Below are 24,469 nucleotides of genomic sequence, written 5' to 3' on the forward strand. Positions count from 1 at the left end.
ATAGCTAATAAGAGGGAACAAGCAAAATTATCAGCTACGATACAGAGGGCTCTGACCTACAATAGCCCTCAGGGATATTGATGTTTTACTCTGTGGAAGTCATTTATGTTCATATTGGTAATGCTAAGAATAAATCATGTTCAATAAGTTTGAGTTAAGACTGTGGGGAAAGAATGGAATATTTTTTAAATGATGTCCATTAAAAATATCTTACCTATTTGTAAGAAAAGTTTTCTAAAGCTTAGCTGTTATGCTGGGGTGACATAGTGTCTGTTAGAAACGTCCATAAATAGAATAAGTTACCTTGAAAATTAGTGACCTTCATGTTACTGAACTCTTAAAGCATAGTCTAGATGTCTAACTGTGAGGAAGACTGTAGGTAGGGCTCAAACTTTGGGCGAGAGGATGAATAGAGGATGAATAGCATCTAACACCTCTTCTAACACTTGTTTTTGTATAACCTTAGAGGGAAGCAGTTGATCTCTCTGGACCACTATGTTCTTATTGCTAAAATGAGAGGATCTATTAATAGATTGATTTCAGAGCTAGAATGTCTGGGAAATAACTATTTCTGTGTTACTGTAACAGAGGAAAATGAGTGACCTAAAAATTTTTATTATTTAGAATGATCTTCCTTAGCAATGTCTTATAAAGTAGGCCTGAAAATAAAGGTGGTCTTATTTTAAACCATGGTGTATTGAAATATATTTGCTAAAGACATTCCACTTTTGCATCTTCCTTTGAAAAACTAGTCAGCATCTACATGAATTTCCACTAATACTCATTTTTGGAATCGCCACGTCTCCTGTTGTCGTCCATCGGTTGCTTCCTCATGCAGTATCATCTCTATTGTGTATAGAACTATTCCAGTCTTTGTCTTGCAAGGAGCACCTGACTACAGTACTTGATAAGGTAAAAAGAAAAAATGTTACCAGTGAAATAGGATGAAAAGAAAACTGCCATGGACAGTTTATAAATGTTAGTGATAAATTTCTCAGTATGATATTGTATATATTCCTTCACATATTTTACTATTTTTATTTAATGATTTTCTCATGTATAGTATTACCTCTTCACTTAAAATATAAGCTTTATGAAAAGAATGATCATATCTTTCTATATCTACCTACCTATTTATCTATCAACCAGTCATTACTCAATAGAAACTTACAGGTTTTTAAAATAAATTTTTGCAGAATTTAATGACTTCCTAGTAACAATAACAATGTTTTCACCCTTACTTTTTTTTTTTTTTTTTTGCGGTATGCGGGCCTCTCACTGTTGTGGCCTCTCCCGTTGCGGAGCAACAGGCTCCGGACGCGCAGGCTCAGCGGCCATGGCTCACGGGCCCAGCCGCTCCGTGGCATGTGGGATCTTCCTGGACCGGGGCATGAACCCGTGTCCCCTGCATCGGTAGGCGGACTCTCAACCACTGCACTACCAGTGAAGCCCCACCCTTATATTTTATATTAAATGATTTGAAGTTTTTCATGGACTCTTTCCTGTCATACTGCTCGTGACAAAAAGTAAATACCAATGCCTTCCCAGACCTTACCTCTATGTTTCTACCTAAGTGGAAATACTGTTCTTTAGTAGTGACCTTCCATGAACTGTTGCTAAACTCACCTCCTTGAAGATGTCCTTTGTGCTGCTCTGTAAGGTAAACTAACGACCACCTTCCACTTATTTAGTAACCACTTCTGAATTTTTTTCCCTTAAAGGTGGTAGCCACTGACTTTAGGGAAATTTTTTCCAGCTACAGTACTTAAAATTGCTAGGTTGTTTCCAAATTCAGTTGGCCTTCTATCACTGTTTCTGTTTGAAAAGCCTAGTATGACTTTTTGTTTTCAGATTTAAAATCTTCAGTGTAGGCCATTGAAATGCAAATTCAGCTATTTAATATTTTTTAAATAGACACCTGTTAATTTGGGGTTTCTCATTCAACAGTACATAATGTGTTGTTATTCTTTGTTAATGTGCATCAATATGGATGAAAAAGAAATCTAATAAGAATTGCCAAAGCCTACAGCTTCTTCAGTGGCTTCTGTTGGGAGAAAAGAGTTTGTATAGATGATATTTTTTAATAGAATTTTTTAAAATTAGGAATTGAATGAAGGATGATGGATATCTGTGATTCTGAAGATATAGTATGAATAGCTTCTTTTGTTGTTGTTACTGTTGTATAAGTTTATTTAAAATTTTGGTTGATATCTGACCTAAAAAAATCTAGCTACCTGTATAGCTTTCATAGGTACTGTGTTTTGGTATCATTCGTTGCCTCATTATTTATACTTGATGTTTATGAAGAGGGAAGACTAACCAGGAATATGTCCTGCCTCCCTTTTCTCTTTCAGCTACTTCTTACAACTCAATTTCCGTTTAAACTAAGTGAAAAAGTGTTGCAGGTTCTGACCAACACCTTTTTGTATCATGATTTCTCAATCCAAAACTTTATAAAAGGACTTCAGGTAAGAAGACACTAATGGGTTTGAAAATTCGCAAGCTGATTCTAAATAATTTGCATGTTATTTCAGATTGACTTTTTAGTGTGATAATTGGGCATTTTAAATGGCAAAATCTGAATAAGTAAGTTCAAGTTATATTATTCTAGATTCTATGGTTCCTTTGTTACTTTGCAGCAAAATGTAGAGAATACGTTAATTAGAATATCTAAAATGGAAAAAGACCTCTCCATTCCAGTGATTCTTAACCATTTGGGGGTGAGGAGGAAGGGACCTTTATTTTTGAGAATCTGATGAATGCTAATGGACTTTCTACCTAGGAAATGCTATATATAAGGGGTCAGCAAACTTTTTCTCTAAAGGGCTAGATATTAAATATTTTTGGCTTTGCATGCTACATGTGGTCTCCGTTGAAAGTCTTGTTCCTTTTTTTATTTTTAATTTTTTTTTGTGGTACGCGGGCCTCTGACTGCTGTGGCCTCTCCCGTTGTGGAGCACAGGCTCCGGACGCGCAGGCTCAGCGGCCATGGCTCACGGGCCCAGCTGCTCCGCGGCATGTGGGATCCTCCCAGACTGGGGCACGAACCCGTGTCCCCTGCATCGGCAGGCGGACTCTCAACCACTGTGCCACCAGGAAAGCCCTTGTTATTTTTTTAAAATAACCCTTTATAAAGGTATAAAAATAATTCGTAGTTCCTGGCCATACAAAAATAGGCTATGGGCTCTAGTTTGCTGTGCCCTGCACGTATGTGTGTGTGTTCATTTATATTTATTCCTATATATTGTGAATGGATTTTCACTAAAGTTTCATAAATTTCAAGAAGAAAATTCATGAACTTAGCTTCATAACACCTAATCTAAAAAAGGACTCCATTCTCCAATTGTTTCAAAGTCGATAGTATTTCCTTCTTTCGGCAACTACCTAAAATAACTTAGCAAAGTATAGTCGTGAACACATGCCGGTTGTCAGGTTCATGAAAACCTATGTATTAGTAACCTTCAGTACAAAAGTGCAATATGGTAATACCTCATGTTTGTGTAGTGCCTTGAAGATTATAAGTTATTTCTCACATGTGTTCTTCCTCTACATTAAACACTATAGTATTTTATTACATAAGAGTATTAGCTGTTATGGCTAATATGTATCATTTTTTTCAACTTAGACTTTTTAAAAAGAGTATTTTAAAGCAAGAAAATATTTACCTTAGCAATATGCAAAATTAAATGAAATTGAGATGTAACTTTCTAATTTATTTCTCTCATTCATTTCATTTTACTCATTTGTTTATTTACTCATGAGTGTTTATCACGGGTCTACTGTAAGTCAAGCACTAAGCTGAGCCCTGGAGATACAGAGGACCAAGAAATCTCTGTCTTCAAATTGCTTATTTAGTGAAGCAGGCAGAAGAGTAGAATGGCAGTTACTTTTCTGAGTAGTCAGTGCTGTTAAAGAAACATGCCTGGGGGTCCATAGGAGAACAGAAGTATATCCTAAGGAACAGGAGCTAGCTGGGTGAAAATTGGAAAGGCCACAGTAGAGGGAGAGACCTCTGTTAGAGGGCTACTGCAGTTACCTAGATAAGATACAACAGGGGCGAAACAGGTAGTGATAGTGGGACTAGGGAGAAGGAAACAGATTTGAAGATGAGATAGAATCTTGTTACTCGGTGGATGATAGGGTGAGTAAGAGAGGAGCATCTTACAGACACACAGGTTCTAGCTTGGCAGATAGTTTGGAGGTTGGTACCCTTTATTAAGTGTACATGTTAAAGTAAACAGCCAGTTTGTCGGAAAAGGATGAGTTTCTTTTTATGTATGGTAAGTTTAGGGCATGTGGGATATAAAGGTTTGGTACCCAGGAGAAAGATCTGGACTAGAAATACTTAGAATTTATCATTAAAAGGTGGTGGTTGAAGCTGTGTAATGAGGATGAAGTCACCTAGAGTGAGGAAAGGACCAGGAGTAGAGCCCTAAGGCAAGCTGACTGTGTGAATGAGCAACAGAAAAGGAGACTAAAAACAACAAGGAAAACCAATAGAGGGGAGAGATCACTGAAGTTAAGGGAAAAGAAAATATAAACTGTAGGCTCAAATACCATTGAGAGAGTGAGTGAAGAAAAGCATATTAACCAGATTACTTAATCTTTCTGTTTCTCAGTTTTCTCATCTGTAAAATGAAGGGATCTGATTAGATGATTTTATAGGTTCCTGATAATTTTTTTATGCTAGGCATTTTACTGAGTATTAACATTGCTTCATTAATATGTATTATTCTCAGTTTTGCACTTGGAGAAACAAAGGCTTAGGTTAAGTAGCTTGGCCAAGGTCACACAGCTAATAAGTGGCAGTCTTTAGACCCCATTTGTCTAGTTTTCCTAATCATCAATGGGAAATATGTGTAAGTTTTTACTTCTCTGTAGAAGGTGCAGTAGGGCATATAATCATTCGGTATATGGTTGAGTCCTTCCCTTATTAGGTGGATATGTTAACCAACTTGTTAATTGACCCAAATATTGGGAACACACTTGGACCGAATAGTTAAGTGTTACTGGGTTCTTGTCCTATCTGTAGCTCTGCTGTAACTCATGTGACTTAGTCCCTTTCCTCCTCCCCAGCAAGTCCGTTATCGTGTTTGGTCTTTACTTTTCTCATGTTTAAAAAGTAGTGTTAACATTGGAATAAATATCACATTAATATAATTGGAAATATATAAGTAAGAAATAAGATCATGTTGATATGTGCAAAAATACTTCAGCACCTGGCATGAACAGTTGCTTTCTATTTTGTACTTGTTTCTAAGTTAGGCTGGCCCTTTGCCTTATAGCCTTATTTTGGAGGATGGACTATTTTGGACTATTTTGGAGGATTTCCTCTTGCCTTGGATATCTGGTCTTCAGCTCTACAGGCTCAGAAATTCATTATCAGTTTACCCAGGAAGGATCAAGCTCAAATACCTTAAGACTGATATATAAGCTAGCATGTTAATTTATTAATTTGTGATGTGGAATGCTATTTTCCAGGGACCAGGATGTGTTTTGTCCACAGACAGGGAACTGTCTCTTTGGTACAAGGTATCTGGAAAAACCAAACTTGTCATGAGAAGCTTGCTTAGATTCAGAGCTTTTAACATGTGGATAGTCTTGTAAAATATATCTTACAAATTATGGTAGGATCTGGAAAACCAATCACCCTTGTACTGCAGAGACCACAGCATTCTAGACTGGAATACATGTATCTACCAGATACTGTACCATCTTTTCCTCCATGAAATAAAACTGAATTTAAAAAGATACATTTTCTTTGGACGTCCCTCATTTTTCATATTGTTTTTTATCAGGAGGCAAAATTTCTGCTATTGTAGCATTTTTATTTATTTAGCAGACCAGTTTTTACACTGATTCTAGATTGGTATTTTCTTATGAGTATTTGAGCATCTGTTAGGCTATTAGTTCACACCACAGTCACATCCCCACCACATTTACTGTTATTGTAAGTGAGTTGCTCCTGCAGATAGCTAAGTTATTTATATTAGTTTCTTTTAGTTTCTACTTCAGACATTACAATTTTCTGACCTTGTCGACAAAATTGGAGTCTTAAAATATTCAAAGTATATAGCCATTTGTGCATTATTTGCATTGCTATTGTGACATTATTAAATATAATAGTGCCATAAATATTTTTGCTGTTTAAAAAAAACCTTAAAATTGAGCAAACATAGGACAAAAGATTTACTGTCAAAATACAGCAAATATATTTAACTTCCACATTTCTTTCAGCTTTCTCTATTAGAACATTTCTATTCCCAGCCCCTCAGTGTTCTGTGCTGTAATCTCCCAGAAGCCAAGAGAAGAATAAATTTTTTATCAGATAATCAATGTGAAAACATCCGACGTCTTCCATCGTTTAGGAGGTAAAAAGAGAAGTACATATTTAACACATCTTATAAAAGAGTTTGGGGCAAAATAAGGGATCTCAGACCCAGTTATGTTTGAAGTGGGTAGAGGGAAAAATAACTCCTTTGTTTAGAGCAAAATAAAACACTCTTGTTTTTAATTGAGACATTTCTTTGTTGGATTTGAACACTTGGCATAAAGAAAAATATTTTTACAAGGGGACGTAATTTGCAGGTTCTCCAGAGTCACTTTTTATAAATAACATTTCCTATTTCTGGAGTTTATGGCTTTTGTTTATTATTAGACCCCTAGACTGTGAAATGCAGCTGATTTAAGGAGTTAAAAATGACCGTCAACCATGACTGTCATCTTGAACTTATGTTTGAGAAGAAATAAAAAGAATGTGGCCACCAATCTACGTAGTTCTTTTTTTCCATATACTATTCAAATATTTAGAATTCTAATTTTCTCTTTTTGTGTATGGGATGGTAAAAATTTTAGGTACGTGGAAAAGCAAGCTTCAGAAAAGCAAGTTGCACTGTTGACCAATGAGAGATTTTTGAAGGTAGGAATATGGATATATTTGTTTCAGTGTTATTCTCTTTTTCTTCTTCATGGAAAAGAACACGCACATAAAATTTATTGAGTTAATTTTATTTAAAAAAATTCGTACATCCTAATATGCTTTGCACAATGAAGTATTGGATCTTGATAATTGTATAGGAATGTGACTATTAAAGGTGACACAAAACTTCAGTTCTAAAAGGAAGACTTTTTTTTTAAATCAAGTAATAAAACTGGCACATGAGGTTTCTCCTGTGGTCTATTTTGAAAACACTTGCGGGTCTCAGCTTTCTTTCCACTTAGCAGTTTTGGAATCTGTAGGCGGTCTCATTTTAGTGTTCTTGTAAAGGCTGTCATAAATAAAAACACATAGAAGCCATGCAGCTTAGAGACCCACTGCTAAGTGGGTATTGATTTGATTTGAAAAAAATGTCATTACATATTGATAATATAGTGCCGGGAAAGAAGTAATGAGCTTAGAAAATGATGAGTTAGCCATACAACATAGGGAATATCAAAAGAGGGAGGTTTTTTTCCTTCTAAAATAAATAATACTTGGACATGGTACATAATTCAAAAGGCAAAGTTAATATACAGTGAAAAGACTCCCTTCCACCTTTGTTCTCCAACTACCCACTTACCCTCCCTGGATACAGCCAGTGTTACTAGTTTCTTATGTATTATTCTAGAGATATTCTCCACATATACAAGTAATTATATATATTTTGGGGATTTACTCCTCTGTCTTACAGAAGATAAGTATGTATACTATTCTGTACCTTGTTTTGTTTTGCACTTAATCTTGGAAATCATTTTATATCAGTACTAAAGAGTGGCATTGTATTATTATTTTTGTAGATTACCTTTTTTTGTTGTGTTATAGTTGATATACAATATTATATAAGTTTCAGGTGTACACCATACAGTGATTCACAATTTTTAAAGGCTATACTCCGTTTATAGTTATTATAAAATATTGGCCATATTCCCTGTGTTGTACAATATATCCTAGTAGCTTATTTATTTTATACATAGTAGTTTGTACCTCTTAATCCCCTACCCCTGTCCTGCCCCTACCCGCTACCCTTACCCTACTGGTAACCGTATCTGTGAGTCTGTTTCTTTTTTGTTATATTCACGAGTTTGTTTTATTTTTTAGATTCTACATAAGTGATATCATACAGTATTTGTCTTTGTCAGACATATTTCACTCAGCATAATACCCTCCAAGTCGATCCATGTTGTTGCAAATGGTAAAATTTCATTCTTTCTTATGGTTGAGTAGTATTCCCACTGTACATATATTCACCACATCTTCTTTATCCAGTCATCTGTTGATGGACACTTAGGTGCCAATATATTGGCAATTGTAAATAATGCTGCTATGAACATTGGGTGCATGTATCTTTTCAAATTAGTGTTTTTGGTTTTTTCCGATATATATCCAGGAGTGGAATTGCTGGGTCATATGGTAGTTCTATTTTTAGTTTTTTGAGAACCCTCCATACTGCTTTCCACAGTGGCTGAACCAATTTACATTCCCACCAACAGTGTATGAGGTGGTTAGCTTTTCTCCGCATCCTTGCCAACATTTGTGTTCTTTTTGATGATAGACATTCTGATAGGTATGAGGTGATATCTCATTGTGGTTTTGATTTTCATTTTCTGGATGATTAGCAATGTTGAGCGTCTTTGCATGTGCCTGTTGGCTACCTGCATTTCCTCTTTGGAAAAATGTCTATTCAGTTCTGCCCATTTTTTAATCAGGTTGTTCGTTTTTTGAAGTTGAGTTATGTGAGCTGTTTATATATGCTGGATATTAATCCCTTATCAGTAATATAATTTGCAAATATTTACTCCCATTCATTAAGTTGTCTTTTTATTTTGTTGATGGTTTCCTTTGCTGTGCAAAAGATTTTAAGTTTAATTAGGTCCCATTTGTTTATTTTTGCTTTTGTTTCCTTTGCCTTAGGAGACAGATCCAAACAAATATTGCTGCGAATTGTCAGAGTGTTCTGTCTACGTGTTCTTCTAGGAGTTTTTTGGGTTTCAGTCTTACATTTAGGTCTTTAATCCATTTTGAGTTTATTTTTGTATGTGGTGTTATAGAATGTTCTAGTTTTATTCTTTTACATGTAGTTGTAAGAGTGGCATCATATTTTATTGAATGAATTTACCTTCATTTATTTAACAAGTCCCTTACAATTAGAATGCATAATGTCACACTTATTTTCATACTCTTTATAACTTTTTAAGGAAAAAGTTATTAGAAAATTGTAATAAAATTAAGATGAGATTGAAGTTAAGCCCTAGTGCTCTGTGGGTTTTACTGATACAAACTATTTTCAAATTTTGAATAAAAGAATATTAGTTCCTAGAGGGCATGTGTTCTATATAGGTAAATACTAATTTACCTCCTTTTTTTTAAATAAATTTATTTATTTTTGGCTGCATTGGGTCTTCATTGCTGCACGCAACGAATTATGGCATACATAATTACAATGGAGAATGGCTTTTATTAAATGTTATTTCTGAGGCAGAATCCACACTGAGCTATAATATATAATCACTTCTAGATTGGGTTTAATAATCATTTTAATAATCTCTGTAATCTTTTCAGAGCAGTATAGGAAGTCTTCAAACCCTATTTCAGTAGAGAAGAAACTTAAGAACCAGTGGGAGAGGTGGTGTGCATGTTTATTGAGTTTTTCAAGATTAGGTAGATTAGCTCTGTGCTGAGTCAGCTAGTTGCCAAGTGCATTTCCTGCTAGAACTTTCTGTCAAGAGTATTTTCAGAAGCCAGGAATAGATTTTTTTTAATTAATTAATTTTATTTATTTATTTTTGGCTGTGTTGGGTCTTCATTGCTGTGCAGGCTTTCTCTAGTTGCGGTGAGCAGGGGCTACTCTTCCTTGGGTGCACGGGCTTCTCATTGTGGTGGCTTCTTTTGTTACAGAGCACGGGCTCTAGGCACGCGGGCTTCAGTAGTTGTGGTGCGCGGGCTCTAGAGCGCAGGCTCGGTACTTGTGGCGCACGGGCTTAGTTGCTCCATGGCATGTGGGATCTTCTTGGAACAGGGCTCGAACCGTGTCCCCTGCGTTGGCAGGCAGATTCTTAACCACTGTGCCACCAGGGAAGTCTTAAGGAATAGATTTTTAAAGAGTACCTTTAACCATTGAGATAACAAAGGGAGAGAATGTCTAGGCTGGTCTGTTACAGAAATAGCCTGACATTTAGCTTTGCTTTTCTGTAACTTTTTGTGTATTTTCTAAGCATTTATTTATGCTGTGCTTGTATTTGTTGCACTTATCAGCCCTATTTCTTATTATCCTTGCTGTATTCATTTTGGGATCGCATATTTGATCATTTAGAGGCATATTTTCTTGAGACTTACATAGTAAGAAATATGAAGGAGCACAAAGATTTGTACCCTTAACCTGAAAAAGTCATCTGCAGGCTACCTGGTAAATTCAAAAGACAGAAGATATCTCTGAAAAAAATTAATCAATATGTCTGTTGATTTTTCTGGTTTAGAGCAAAAGTATCTTTGACTATTTTATTCTTATAATGCTTTTCTTTTTCTCTTTTTATAGTTTTGTTTTAAAATACATGATAATTTTATGTATATTTTTCTATAATAAAAAAAAATTAAAAGAAACTCCATATGATAATCAGTAATATGGTACTGCACGATACAGGGGGAGATCCTGATCTTGACCTCAGAAATCTTGGTTTGAACTCTAGCTGCTCCTCGATGTGTACTTGAGGAAATCAGTTACCCTATTTAAGCCTCAATTTCCTTATCTCTGAAATTGGATGATAATTTCTTAGTATGATTTCCTCATAGGAATTAGTGATAATCAAAGCCTGTTCAGCAAGTGAGAGTGAGTTAAAAACAAATAGAACAATAAAACTTATAAATATAAATCATATTGTTACTATTTATTTTTCACTATAATAAAAATTAAGATCAATATAAATATACTGTTTTATATATTCTATAACATACATACTATATATAATACTCTGTTATACAGTCATATAGATTATATAGTTATATAGACTTACCTACTGTTAGAATTGATCATTTTGTACCCATTTTCTACATTCAGATTTCTAAGACATAGACCTCATCGTGTTATTGAGAGAAATTTATACTCTTTATATCAAGATTGTCTCTGCCCTAAAAGTCTAGTTTGCTTTCTACTCTGATAAACTAAATGAGTGATTCTCAGACCTTAGCATACATCAGAATCACTTGGAGGACTTGTTAAAACAGAGATATCTGGGCTCCATCCCCAGAGTTTCTGATTTTGTAGTCTTGTGCTGGGCCCCAGGAATTTGCATTTTAGCAAGGTCCCAGATAATGCTGATGCTGCTGGTCTGGAGACCATTCTTTAAGAACCACTGAATTAGACTGACTCCCTAGAAGGAAACATTATTTATTGTTTCCCTTACCCTGTTTTCTTAAGTGTAGAACTAAGCTACTAAATTTCAACCTAAACAAATTATTCATCTCAATTATCCTCTGACTGGAATCAAGATGTAAAAAAAACCCCAAAAAGACAAAAAAAACTTCAACTCCCTTAAAATTATGGACCCTTAGTTTCATAGATACTGCTTTGAAATTGTGTACCAGCTTTGTATTTCGTAAACTTAAGGAATGAATTTTTTTAATGTACTTGTAAGTTTAAAAATTTAGCTAACCCAATCACGTACATTTGTAGAAGATTCACTAAGAAGTTCAAACTAAGGTGGGACCTTAGAATCTTTACTCTTTCATCATACAGCTGATGAAAGAGTAATGATTCTGTGCATTTTCTCATTTCTGAGTAGTCTGTCCTTGAACAGTTGTACAGTGCAGCTGGGTACAATGGCCAGAACGTGTACTCTGATAATCAACAATCAAGTTCTTCTAAGTTTAAGCAGAATAAGCTTGCTCAAGCTCCCATTAATTCAAACTTCTGATAACTCAGTAGCTTTCAAAGCCTTCAATAGAAGTTTAACCAAATAATCTTTAAAGTTCCTTTTGGCTCTAGAATGCTAAGATTGTATTTACTTGTTGATTATTTTTTTCTGACTGCTTAAATCATTTAGATTCCTCATTAAAATTTCATTTTAGTGCATAAGTTTAATTGAAATTAAATTTGGTAAAATATTATGGTAAACAGCTGTAGGTTTTAAGTGAAATAGGAATAGTGACTAGATATATTTTTACCATGCTTTTGCCCCATAGTATTGCTTTAGTAATCAAGCTTTCTTTTTTTTAACTTAAATCCTTAATTTATGAAACTATATTTCATGAGAAATTGAGCTGTCAAAAGTGCCTTAAACAGGACTTTCAAATTCACCATAATTACAGAGATACAATTTTTACTCTTGCTTGTGCCTGAAATTTTGTTTCAAGTTAGGTGTTAAGGAGAGCTTTGAAGAAGATTTTGGAGTCATATCACATTTGCGTAACTGTTATCATTATCCTATAATTAAAAAAACCCTAGTTCTTGAAATACTGGAAAGATTTTTTTTTTTTGGCTGTGCCAGGTCTTAGTTGCAGCATGCGGGATCTTTTAGTTGTGGCATGTGGGATCTTTTAGTTGTGGCATGTGGGATCTAGTTCCCTGACCAGGGGTGAACCTGGGTCCCCTGCATTGGGAGCGTGGAGTCTTAACCACTGGACCACCAGGGAAGTCCCTGGAAATATTTTTAATAGTGAAAAATTCTCTTCCTTTCCATGAGCAAATGTTTTGCGTTGGGGAGGGGGGGGGGGGGGAGAATATTAACAGCTTTTCCCAATTAGTGGTTTTTATGCATTGTCCCAATACCATATCTAAGATTAGGCCCATTTTAATCTTGTGCTCTCTATACCGACCACATTCTATATTACTAGTAATGAACTACTATTCATGTTGGTCCTGTCTTGCCAAGAAATTATATTATCCTCAGTATATTTAATGAGTGACTAATTCCAAGTACTTCATCTAAGAAAATCAATTTATGTATTTTTATTCAACTCTTACTTAAAACTATGTGGCATGTTCTCAGCCCTTAAAGGGTTAAACTTCATGGTATGTAGAAAACTTAGATTCAGTCTCTTGCAGGTGACAGTTGAAGTTTTATTATTCTGACTTTTAATGTTTCATGCCACTATGCCTATGTGCCCAACTAGATTTTAACTCCATTGAGAGTGGGAAGTAAGAGAACATCTTAGAGTTGTAATATATTACTATTACAAAGATAATCTGATTCAGCATGCTGATTTTACAAGTGAGGAACTGCAGCCAAGAGAAAGGAAGTGAAATATCTGAAATCACAGAGCAAGTTAGTGGTAGGGCAAGGATTTCTGGTCACCATTTAGCATGCTTATGCGTTTGTTGCAGACCTGCCTTTCACCTTTGCCCATGCCTCTTCTTTCTGTTTCTTTTGGCAGAACCAAAGGGCAGAAGGAAGGGGGAATCTATTAATAATAGATTTATTAATAATAAAAGGAAAAGAGAAGGAAAAAAGAAAACCACTGCAAACAAACTACCAAACGTGATCAAACAAGCTAGGCGTTAGCCTGGTAGTGTGTGAGGAATTGACACTTTAAATCCAAACCCTTCATCACGTGCTTCTGATGTAAATGCCGGGGTAGGAGTATGCAGGACAAAAGCCTGAGACAGATGAGAGGACTGGCACTCAGGCCACTCACGAGCTAGGAGAAAATGGTGGTTTGCTGTTCTCTAGGTAGCTGCCATGTGATCTGGGAAACACTGTCAGCCAAAATTTCTCTCTAATGAGAAAAATAACACTTAGTTCTATCAAGATGATAAATAAGAAAATGCTGTGTTCTTGGACACACTTGATGCGTTTTCATCCAGAAATTCAGTGTTTGTCTTACCAGCTTTTCATGATCTGAAAGGAATAAATTGCAGAAATTTAGTCACTTTTACATACTTCCGTGTAATCTTCTTGAGATCACTCTTCACCCCATGCATACCATTCTAGACACGAAAGTGATAAATACTATGGAAATAAGAAGAGAAATAAATGCCGAAACTAAGCATCATGGCAAATGTAATTCTACTCAAGTTTTCTTTACCTATATATATATATATTAAGTTTTACATAGTCATTGGCTTCTCCAAAAAAAAGTAACTAGATCAGTAATGATAGAGGCCTTGTCATGTAAGTAAACAATAATACATGAATGATTTTTGAATGAATGACAGAATTGAAGTGATTGGAGATGGCTGATTTAAAAGGGTGTATTACACGTTGACTGGCAACTGACAGCCTCCTATAAATGTGATTTTTTAGGTCCATAGTGGTTTTTGTTTTTAATCTGAGGCAACATTTACAAATTGAGATATTTTACATCACAAATTCAGACTTTTGTCTTCTTTTGAAAAATTAGTTAAGTCTGGCCCACACCCAGCAAGACAAAAGCGGTTGCTTTTATTTAGGAGAGAGACTGCGTGTTGGCCTCCATTCATTCATGCACTTCCTCATTCAACAAGTATTTTTTGAGTGACTACTGTACGCCAGGTATTAACCTAGTACAGGACTGAACAAAACAGTCAAAACCCCCTGCCTTCGTGGAGCTTATCTGTTACCAAGATGAGTAGATAAAATATCTATGTTAGTGATAATTGCTAAGGTGAAAACAGTGAAAGGAAGGGAATATGGACGGTGTGCATGGGGAGTGGGATTGAAATTTTAAATAAGAGCCTCACCAAGAAGGTGACTTTAATAAAGGGAACTTGTAGAGCTTGCCACGCAGGAATCTGTAGGAAGAGAGTCCCAAGCAGAGCAACAGTAAGTGGAAAAGACCTGAGGTTGGAGCATGTCTGGAACGTTTGAGGAAGAGCAAGGAGGTTGTTTCTGCTCTGTTTTTCTTACAGCACACTGTTCCTGTATCTGTCTCAAAGATCAGTAGAGACCAAGAGGTCTTCATGTTTCAAGAACAGAAGAAAACATATCTCTTTGGGAAATAATAAATATTTCTAGGCAGTGTATCTCTGTTGAAAAGGACCATCCTAAACACAACTATGAAATAAAACAGTGGCAGCTATGACTACGGTACAGAAAGGATGCCTGAGGAAAACTTTAATGCTTGGAAAACAGGAGTACTGTTTCAACAGGCTTTGCTTTTGCATGAGCATACTGTGATGCTGCTGTAATGTGTTTATTAAGTGGGAAATTTTCTCATACATTAAAACCAGACTTAAGTTTATGAAAAAGTGTTCCTAAAGTGCATCAGGATTGTTGCCCTGCCTAGATAAAGGCATTTGCAGATAGGTATCTCAGCAAGACAAAGAACTTAGAGAACAGGTTACGTGAAAAAGTTAAATTAGTCATTTGTGATGTTTTCTGCTGCAGCTGATAAGCACACAGATATAAATAACAGTGGAATCTTTCTTATATGGAGATTAGGTTCTAAAGTCAGCACATAAAGCAAAGATTTGGGATGGTCAGAATTATTCTTGAAAATCTCTTAGATATCACAGATCTTCTCTCAATTAAGTCCCATGTAGCCGGTTTTATTTCCAATGTTGGAACCAGAACTCCATTTCCTCACATGAAATAGTCTGCCATATTATAGGAACAAAACCACACAAAATGTTTTTTAAATGCTAGCATTCCACTCAGCACGGGGATGTGATCCACATTCTGGGAGAAAACATGTTCGTATCCCTCCTCTCACACTTATTCTAGGGCATATAGTTCTTGAGCGTGTGACATTGCCCATACTGTGTCAGGTATTTCTTTTCTCTCCACATACAAGTAAATTCAGTGAAGATGGCATTCATTTCTACTGTATCACCTAGTTATCTGTATTTACAGTTACTCCACAAAGCAAAAGTAATAGGTAGTGCATGAAGCAGCAAGAAGTATGGTTATTATTCAGTAATAGATTCCTTTTTCTCCAGAATATTACCCCTGTTTAAAAGCTGTTTAATCACACATCAAGGCAAACAGTTAGTGGCTTTATGCAGTCTCTGTCATAGCTTACAGTGAAAATAGAAGTAAAGTATACCTTGCCAGTGGTGGTTAAAATACCCTTTGTTATGATAGGAGACCTAGATTTTTGAAATTCCAACTAACTCGGATACTGGTGGGAAAACATTTTGATACTAAAAGCTTTTCTTTCATTTGCCCTATGCTTTCAGGTAATGGTCCATAGATCGCTGACCAAGGAATTGATTTCTGAGTTAGAGTTTAGGAAAATATATCAGATTTGTTGGTTTATATATGTTGGATTTGCTTGAATTTATTGATATCTGAGGTATTATTTTCTGCATGGTTGACCACTGAAAATAATGGGTATCTGCAAGATATTACTGAAAAAAAAGACAGCCCAGTAGTTAAAGTCCTTTATTTGACTTCTCATTGGAGAAAAAAATTTGAAGACCATGCCACAGATCATAATCCTCTTAAGAAAATGTTACAGAAATAAGCAGTGATAAAAGTATTTGAGGCCTGAAAAATGCTTGATAGGACGTAGTGTTTTAAAATCATTTCTAAACCATTTCAGAAGGTTCTAGAAAACATAATCACTTCCAACCACCCCCCGCCCCCAAGAAAAACCTTTTGAAACTGATTTGTGAGCTCAGTCATCCCATAGGTTTCTTAAGACACTATCTCCCATATCATACTTGTTGGATTCTAAATTATAAAGCTTGTTGGCTTCACATTGCTCTTTTTCACTTTTTTTTCCCCTTAGTTGGTAAAGTGACTAAACCAGTATTGGAGATTCCCAGCAAAAAGCAGGGGTTTACACCTGCAGTATTTCTTCTACAGTCTCTCCTTCTTCCCTTTCAAACACAGCTTTACCAGGACTTTAAGAAAAGCATACATACATCTTAAGCGGAACCTCAGCAACCGTTAATTACATTGGTAGTGGGCGCTCTGGTGATCTCCTCACCCTTCTGATGCCAGTGAGGTAGACGGTGATGGGCATACCTTGCTGTGGTACACACCAGGTGACTAGCATGGGCAGGCATCCCACGGGCGCTCTTTTGCACACTTGTATTTTGGGGGCCAAGTTATTGTGGCAGTGCTGTAGGTAGGAGGAAATTAAATTACAATATTAATTTTGGTGTGTGTGAAATATCGCCAGACTTGACACTAAATACAAAATATCCAGCCTTTATCCTAGATTTTGTGTGCATTAAAAATTCTCAGGATTAAGGTTAATTTGCAATTCTGAATCTTCTCTCATCAGTTTTCTGGAAATTTTATATATATATATACCCATGAATTAGATTTTAGTATTTTATTCTCTTAATTGCTGGCTTACATATTTGTAATGTATTCTATGATGTTTTTTGTTTTTTTAGGAGGAAACACAGTCATTACTAGAAAACCTGCATGTTTACCATACAAATTACTTCCTGGTTTTGAGATGTCTTCATCAGTTCACCTCTTCTCTTCCCAAGTACCCACTGGGTCGACAGGTAACCAGAACTTACTCATTTGGAATCTACAAAGTAGGAATATTCGTGGTTTTTTGCTTTGAGTTTGGTAGCATTCAGGCATCAGAAGTTGAAATGGATCCAAATCTTGCAGTGAGTACGCAATCTAAATCCATTCCAGCTGTATACTTTACTCGTTACTGAAACAGTATTTTTTGTCTGATGGCCACAACTAGAAACAGCCACATGAATCCAAGTGGTGTTGCTTTCTCTCCAATGTACATGTGCTAAGGCATTTAAACTTGTTTTCTTTAACATTTCTTTGTCACTTATACTGAGAGAGCTGATCCTCCACTTTAGTGAAATGGAAAAAGGAATCTGTTAACCAGAGACCATTTAATGGTTAACCTTGCATTACACCCAGAGCTAAAGGGAGGCAGTTTAAGAATTTGCTCCTTGCAAAATTATGCTCTGCTGGCCTTTGTGTCATAGCATAAACCTGTGAACCACCTGTCAAGTGAATGCAATGGAAGAATTCTGTATTCCTAAATCTTTGCATCCTTAACTCAAACGGTTTAGAGAACAAATATAAATATGTAAGAATGACTTGTTTATAAGACATTTTCTGCCATTAAACCTTTTTAGTAATCACATCATCATTTTAATAATTTTCTTATTGCAAAGTGACCGGTGATATCAGCCAATCCCAATATGGTCTCATTTTGCTTTCATGTGAACGGTGTTTTATGTAAATGCCTGATCCATGTGATATATGCCAAGTCTGTTGTCATCTACAGAAAGTGGCTGTTTTTAATGACATTATTTTTTTTGACTTGACCATTTATGATTTTTCCAAACGTAGTGTGCAAACTTAGGAGATCACTTTTGATTCCTCACAAGTGTGCTGTTCACTTCCAGATCAGAGAGCTGTACTGCACGTGTTTAGAAAAGAACATACGGGATTCAGAGGAGTATGCATCGGCTTTGCAGCTGCTGAGGTAGTTTGTTTTTTTCCTTTTTTGTCTGCTCTAAGCCTGCCAATAAGTAACACCTGCCTCCAGAACTCTGCCTGCCAGGGAGTTTCATAAGTAGCCATGTTGTAGCTAATATTTATACATGTCTTGAATTTATGTTTGTAGCTTATAGTGTTTTTAATGTAGCAACCATCCATTTCTTTGCTGGTTTTACCTTGTTTTTGAACTTTTTATTTTTTAAGTAAAATGAGTGTTTATTTAGAGAAATATTGACACTACACAGGGAGAACTTAGGTATGGATCATTTCCATCCAGCCAGCTTGCTGTCATGGTAGGGAAGGTGGTCATGGAAAGCAAGCTCACATGGCCCTGACCTGGTTGGGCAGAGGAGCAGCATCACTGGGTGAAATGCATCCTGTGAAGGAGGCCACGGCTGATGCCTTCTCCCACCTGAGCTGGCTCTATCCACATTAATTTAATATTGGCTAAGTCATAAATTATTTGTCTAATATTATATGAATAAATAAGATATCTTGGTGTTATCAGATATCAAAGATCACTTACTATCCCTGACAAATTTACCTTTTAAAGTTATAATTATTTGTTTTCCTTGGCTTTACTTCTTATATGTATGGTGACTTCTTAGTCTTTCATAAAAATAATGACCATGTGGATAGTGAGAAAAGGGAAATCAAGTGGAGTTAAGTTTCTGAACACAGTCTTATAATTTTCTTCAGTGGATATAAATGCTTATATGAAAATATCATAAAGAAGTCTGAGAACTGAATATTTATTAAGTCTTGGCTTCCCCTGGGCCCACAAGAAAAGAACAGATGGGCGCAGTAGGAGGAAAATTCACATTAAAAGCACTTTAAGTCCGGAGACTTAATAATACAAATGTTAGTAATCTAGCAGGTGCAGCTTAAGATAGGAAACGAATTTTATGCTATCTGGAAAAATAACTCCTCATGGAAACTAGATTGCCACTGAAAAGCTATGTTTTATTTCATTTTTTTAAATGCCAGTAACAGATTTCTATGTATTTATATACTTCAACTGGAATGTTTTTGAGACTTCTTTTGTTTTCTATTCAAGTCAACATACTTATCTCAAACACCCAGTTGATTCTTGCTGGGTTTCCTCTTTAACCTTCATGATTAGTAATTGCCTTCCTTTTCCAGTTGGGTATTTCCAAATTTGCCGATTTCTTTGTCAGGGAGGGACTTGTTCTTCTCCTTCTGCATCTCCCTGGCACTGGCAATCTTGGGGTTCAAGTCAGGGATCAAGAATGCCAGTTCCAAATTAGGGTAAGGAAATGTGAGCAATAATAGTAATGGTATGCACTATTGAACAGTAGTAACCAAGGTTTATGAAGGCTTGCTGTGTGCCACGCTGTGTTGGGCACTTTCAGTACATTTTCCTGAGTAGTACTGAGTCTAATACTCAGTGCACATTTGTGGCAGACACTGTTAGCCACACTTTACAGCTGAGGAACCTGAAGCATAGACAGGGTTTAAGTGATTTGCCTGAGATCTCATAGTTGTTGATGGAACCAGGATTCTAATCCAGGTCTGACTTCAAAGCTGTTATACTTTCCACTGTTCTTTGCTAAGCTCTAAAATAGGGCTGTGGGGATCTGAGTAAAGCAGAAGCAATGAACAGAAAGCAAAGTTTCAGTCATTTTGCTAAGCTGAGGTCAGAAACATAGGAATATTAAAAACACTAAGGATCAAAAATACAATAGCTGCTACAGCAAGGGCAGGCAAGAGTCTGGGAACTACGAGAGAGAAAGGAATCTGGCAACCTCCAAACTGGAATTCTTCTTTTCCCCTTTGTACAGATTAGATGTGGAGAAAAAGTCAGGGACACTCATCAGTTTAGGCATTCTAAGTAGGAAATATCTGAATTTAGGAAACCAGACATTCTTGTCTTCTGTCGTCAAATAATTGAAGTCATAAGAGAAAATAAGGTTAAAATGATCACTGAATGTTACTTTGGAAAGAAAAACTAAGGTACTGTTAGAAACATAGTCTAGTAACATTTCCAATTTGAAATTTTTGTTAAGAAGTACTTTAATGGCAATATTTCTCTTGAAAAATCCATTTTATCTGGAAACTGACATGTTTAAATAACCATAGATCTACTTGTTGAAATATTTTTTGACCATTAAAAAGTACTTAATTCCTAACATTTGTGTGGAACCACAAAAGACCCTGAAGAACCAAAACAGTTTTGAGGAAGAACACAGGTGGAGGCATCATGCTTCCTGATTTCAGACTACATTACAGAGCTACAGTAATCAAAACAGTATGATATTGGCATGAAAACAGACACATAGATGAATGGAGCAGAATAGAGAACCCAGAAGTAAACCCATGTTTACATGGGCAATTAATTTATGACAGAGGAGCCAAGAATATACGATGGGGAAAGGACAGTCTTCAATAAATGGTGTTGGGAAAACTGGACCACTATATTCCACCATACATAAAAATCAACTCAAAATGGATTAAAGACTTGAACATAGAGTTGAAATCATAAAATTAGAAGAAAACATAAGTGGTAAGGTGCTTGATATTGGTCTCGGCAGTGTTTTTTTGGCTTTGACACCAAAAGCAAAGGCAAAAAAGCAAAAGTAAACAAGTGGGACTACATCAAACTAAAAAGCTTCTGCACAGTTAAAGAAACCATCAACAAAATGAAAAGGCATCCTACAGAATGGGAGAAAATATTTGTAAATCATATATCTGATGAGGGGTTAATATCTAAATTATATAGAGAACTCACACAACACAACAGAAAAAAAAATCTGATGAAAAAATGAGCAGAGGATATGAATAGACATTTCTCTGAAGAGGACATACAGATGGCCAACAGGTACATGAAAAGGTGCTAAACATCATTAATCATCAAGGAAATGCAAATCAAAACCACAATAAGATATTGCCTGTCAGAATGGCTATCATCAAAAAGACAAGAAATAACAAGTGTTGGACTTCCCTGGTGGCGCAGTAGTTAAGAATCTGCCTGCCAATGCAGGGGACACGGGTTCAAGCCCTGGTCCGGGAAGATCCCACATGCCGCGGAGCAACTAAGCCCGTGCGCCATAGCTACTGAGCCTGCGCTCTAGGGTGTGCGAGCCACAGCTACTGAGGCCACGTGCCGCAACTACTGAAGCCCGCACACCTAGAGCCCAAGCTCCGAAATGAGAAGCTATTGCAGTGAGAAGCCCGTGCACCACAACGAAGAGAAGCCCCCGCTCGCCACAACTAGAGAAAGCCAGTGCGCAGCAACGAAGACCCAACAACGGAGACCCAACGCAGCCAAAAATAGATAAATAATTTTTTTTAAAACAAACAGAAAAACAAGTGTTGATGAGGGTGTGGAGAAAAGGGAACCCTTGTACCCAGTTCAGAATGTAAATTGGTGCAGCCACCATGGAAGACAGTGTGGAGCTTCCTCAAAAAATTAAAAATAGAGCTACTTTATGACCCAGCAATCCCACTTCTGGGTATTTATCAGAAGGAAACAAAAGCACTAACTGAAAAGGATATCTGTACCCCTATGTTTATTACAACATTGTTTACAATAGCCAAGACATGGAAGCAACCTAAGTGTCCATCAATGGATGAATGGATAAGGAAGATTGTGTGTGTGTGTGTGTGTGTGTGTGTGTGTGTGTGTGTGTGTGTGTGTATTATTCAGAAATAAAAAGAAGGAAATCCTGCCATAACAATGAACTCATAGATACAGAGGACAGATTGGTGGTTGCCAGAGGTGGGGGGGTGGGCAAATTGGTGGTGGTCAAAAGGTACAGACTTCCAGTTGTAAAATAAAGAAACCCTGGGAATGTAATGTACAGCAGGGTGACTGTAGTCAATAATATTGTATCGTGTATTTGAGAGTTGCTAAGAGAGTAGATCTTAAAAGTTCTCATCAAAAGAAACAAAAATTGTAACTACATGAGTTGACAGATATTAACTAGACTTATTGTGGTGATCATTTCACAAAATATACATATATTGTATTGTATACCAGTAACTAATGTGTTATATGTCAGTTATATCTCAATTAAAAATATTTACAAGGAACTTGTAATAATGTTGAAAAATGTCAAGTATTCATGAGTGGAAAAAGACCTATAGAATTTTATATCACAGTTTTTGTTTTTTTTTTTATATCACAGTTATTTAAAAATGTAGGCAGCAGACACTGATGTGTGGAGAGCATGCATTTTTCTTTTTTTTAACTTTTTTCTTTTTTGGCTGCGTCAGGTCTTCATTGTGGCACGTGGGGATCTTTGTTGCGGCACACGGGCTCTTTCTGTTGCGGCGCGTGGGCTTCTCGCTAGCTGTGGTGTGTGGGCTTTCTCTCTCTAGTTGTGGTGCACGAGTTCCAGGGTACTTGGGCTCTGTAGTTGTGGCGTGTGGGTTCCAGAGCGTGTGGGCTTTGTAGTTTGCCTCACGCAGGCTCTCTAGTTGAGACACGTGGGCTCAGTAGTTGTGGCGCGTGGGCTCAGTTGCACCATGGCATGAGAGCATGCATTTATAATATGTCATAATCTGACATGAGTACAAGGGTCCTGCATGTCTTCCATAACCTTTGCTCTCTCAGTCAGCTCTTGGAGCATGAAGACCACATTCTTTTATACGATATGAGTTGGTTAATTTTCACTCAACTGCGTGTCATTATATAAGGGTATATTTAAGTTAAAACACCATTTGGGGACAGAACGTGGTAAAAATTACACTAACTGAGCATTGAGCTGGGAGAGTGGCTTTTCCTTGTCAGGCATGAAAAACATTAAGAGGAAACATTGATCTGTTTTCTATTGGAGAAAATTTCTAGACAGCCACCTAAAAATCCAACACTAGACAGAGAATTTTTAAAATTTGAAAAACCGTGCTTCAGTAATAAGGTTTTATGGGTTGACAGAAATCATAAAGTCCTCAACTTATAGGCCCATGAGAGCTCAGCTGGACTGGAGCACACTACCCTCTACCAGCAGTACCAGTGGAGCACCACAGCAATGATTCTTAGATTGGGGGTAATGAAAAGTGTGCCCCTCTTCTTAGGAGAATTTACTGTGCCCCCGACCCTGTCAACTGAAAATCCCTCATCTAGAGTTATCCCATTGTTTTTCCCCAATAAGGAAACCAAAGTCAGAACCGTTGAGTGACTTTTCTGCAGTTGGCAGAGCTGGAATATAAGTCCGAATCTTCAAACAAAGTTCAGTCAGTTTTTCAGCCCTATTCCAATTATTCGAGAGGTAGTATAAAAAGAAATTTATATGGGTTTGTGGCCAGTAGTCCATGATGAGAGCATACCCAAAATTTTATTTTATTATTTTTATTTATTTTTGTTTTGTTTTTGCGGTATGCGGGCCTCTCACTGTTGTGGCCTCTCCCGTTGTGGAGCACAGGCTCCGGACGCGCAGGCTCAGCGGCCATGGCTCACGGGCCCCCACTGTGCCACCAGGGAAGCCCCCCAAATTTTAAAATGAGCCAGCAGAGCAAGCTTCTGTGGCCTCAGACCCCCTCCCATCTTGACACTCTTCATCTTGGCACAGTGTGCAGGCATGCATATGAAAGGAGCCACAGTGTCTAGTCTGCTTATCCCAAGAGCAACCTTATGAGCTTGCCATAGAAATACATTTGTAAATTGAAGTTGAGTGATAGCTGAGGGAATTTACTTTAGGCTGAAAGAGATTATTCTAATTCCTGAATAAGGCTTTTGAGTTAAACAGTAATATATTAGCAGGTCAGCTCAGCTTTCATTGAGTTAAAAAAACATGACTCAAGTAATAATATTAACATTTGATCACTTTAGCTTAGTTCAAAGAGGCTAGAGATTTAGAGTCTAAATAATGCATTGTTTCCTGACTTTGCAGATCAAATTTTGGTGATATTTAAAGATCTTGTTATGAAAAATGACACAGCTCCACAGTATATGAGGTGCTTCCTAAATAGCAATAATCTAACTTTTGATGATCAAGATTTATCCATGCGGAAGCTATGTGAGGCTGCACCACTAAAATATGATTTCTTTTAGAACAGGGATTGCTAATCCTGAATTTGCATCATATCAGGCCCTCCACAATTTTCTGTGTGCTGGTGGTAAAATCAAACAGCTGAATTGTTGAAGCTCATTTTAAAGCAGAAGATGCTGAGTGGCACTGTTTTT

General features: G+C 36.6%; 1 protein-coding gene across 5 annotated transcripts in view; it reads left to right on the plus strand.

Annotated features, from left to right (window-relative positions):
• ORC3 (origin recognition complex subunit 3) overlaps positions 1 to 24,469 on the plus strand; it is a 61,218-nt gene that overhangs the window by 15,366 nt on the left and 21,383 nt on the right. For 4 of the 5 annotated variants that reach the window (XM_029223772.1, XM_029223773.1, XM_029223774.1 and 1 more), the window contains 6 exons: positions 753 to 912; positions 2,355 to 2,468; positions 6,238 to 6,371; positions 6,856 to 6,919; positions 17,238 to 17,354; positions 18,231 to 18,310. In XM_029223772.1, the coding sequence (XP_029079605.1) occupies positions 753 to 912; positions 2,355 to 2,468; positions 6,238 to 6,371; positions 6,856 to 6,919; positions 17,238 to 17,354; positions 18,231 to 18,310 (669 nt within the window). The remainder of the gene's footprint in view (positions 1 to 752; positions 913 to 2,354; positions 2,469 to 6,237; positions 6,372 to 6,855; positions 6,920 to 17,237; positions 17,355 to 18,230; positions 18,311 to 24,469) is intronic. The other variant, XM_029223776.1, reaches the window with a different exon arrangement.

Source organism: Monodon monoceros, unplaced genomic scaffold (genome assembly GCF_005190385.1).
Source record: "Monodon monoceros isolate NGI ecotype Baffin Bay Population unplaced genomic scaffold, NGI_Narwhal_1 Super_Scaffold_15, whole genome shotgun sequence".
NCBI classification, from domain to species: domain Eukaryota; kingdom Metazoa; phylum Chordata; class Mammalia; order Artiodactyla; family Monodontidae; genus Monodon; species Monodon monoceros.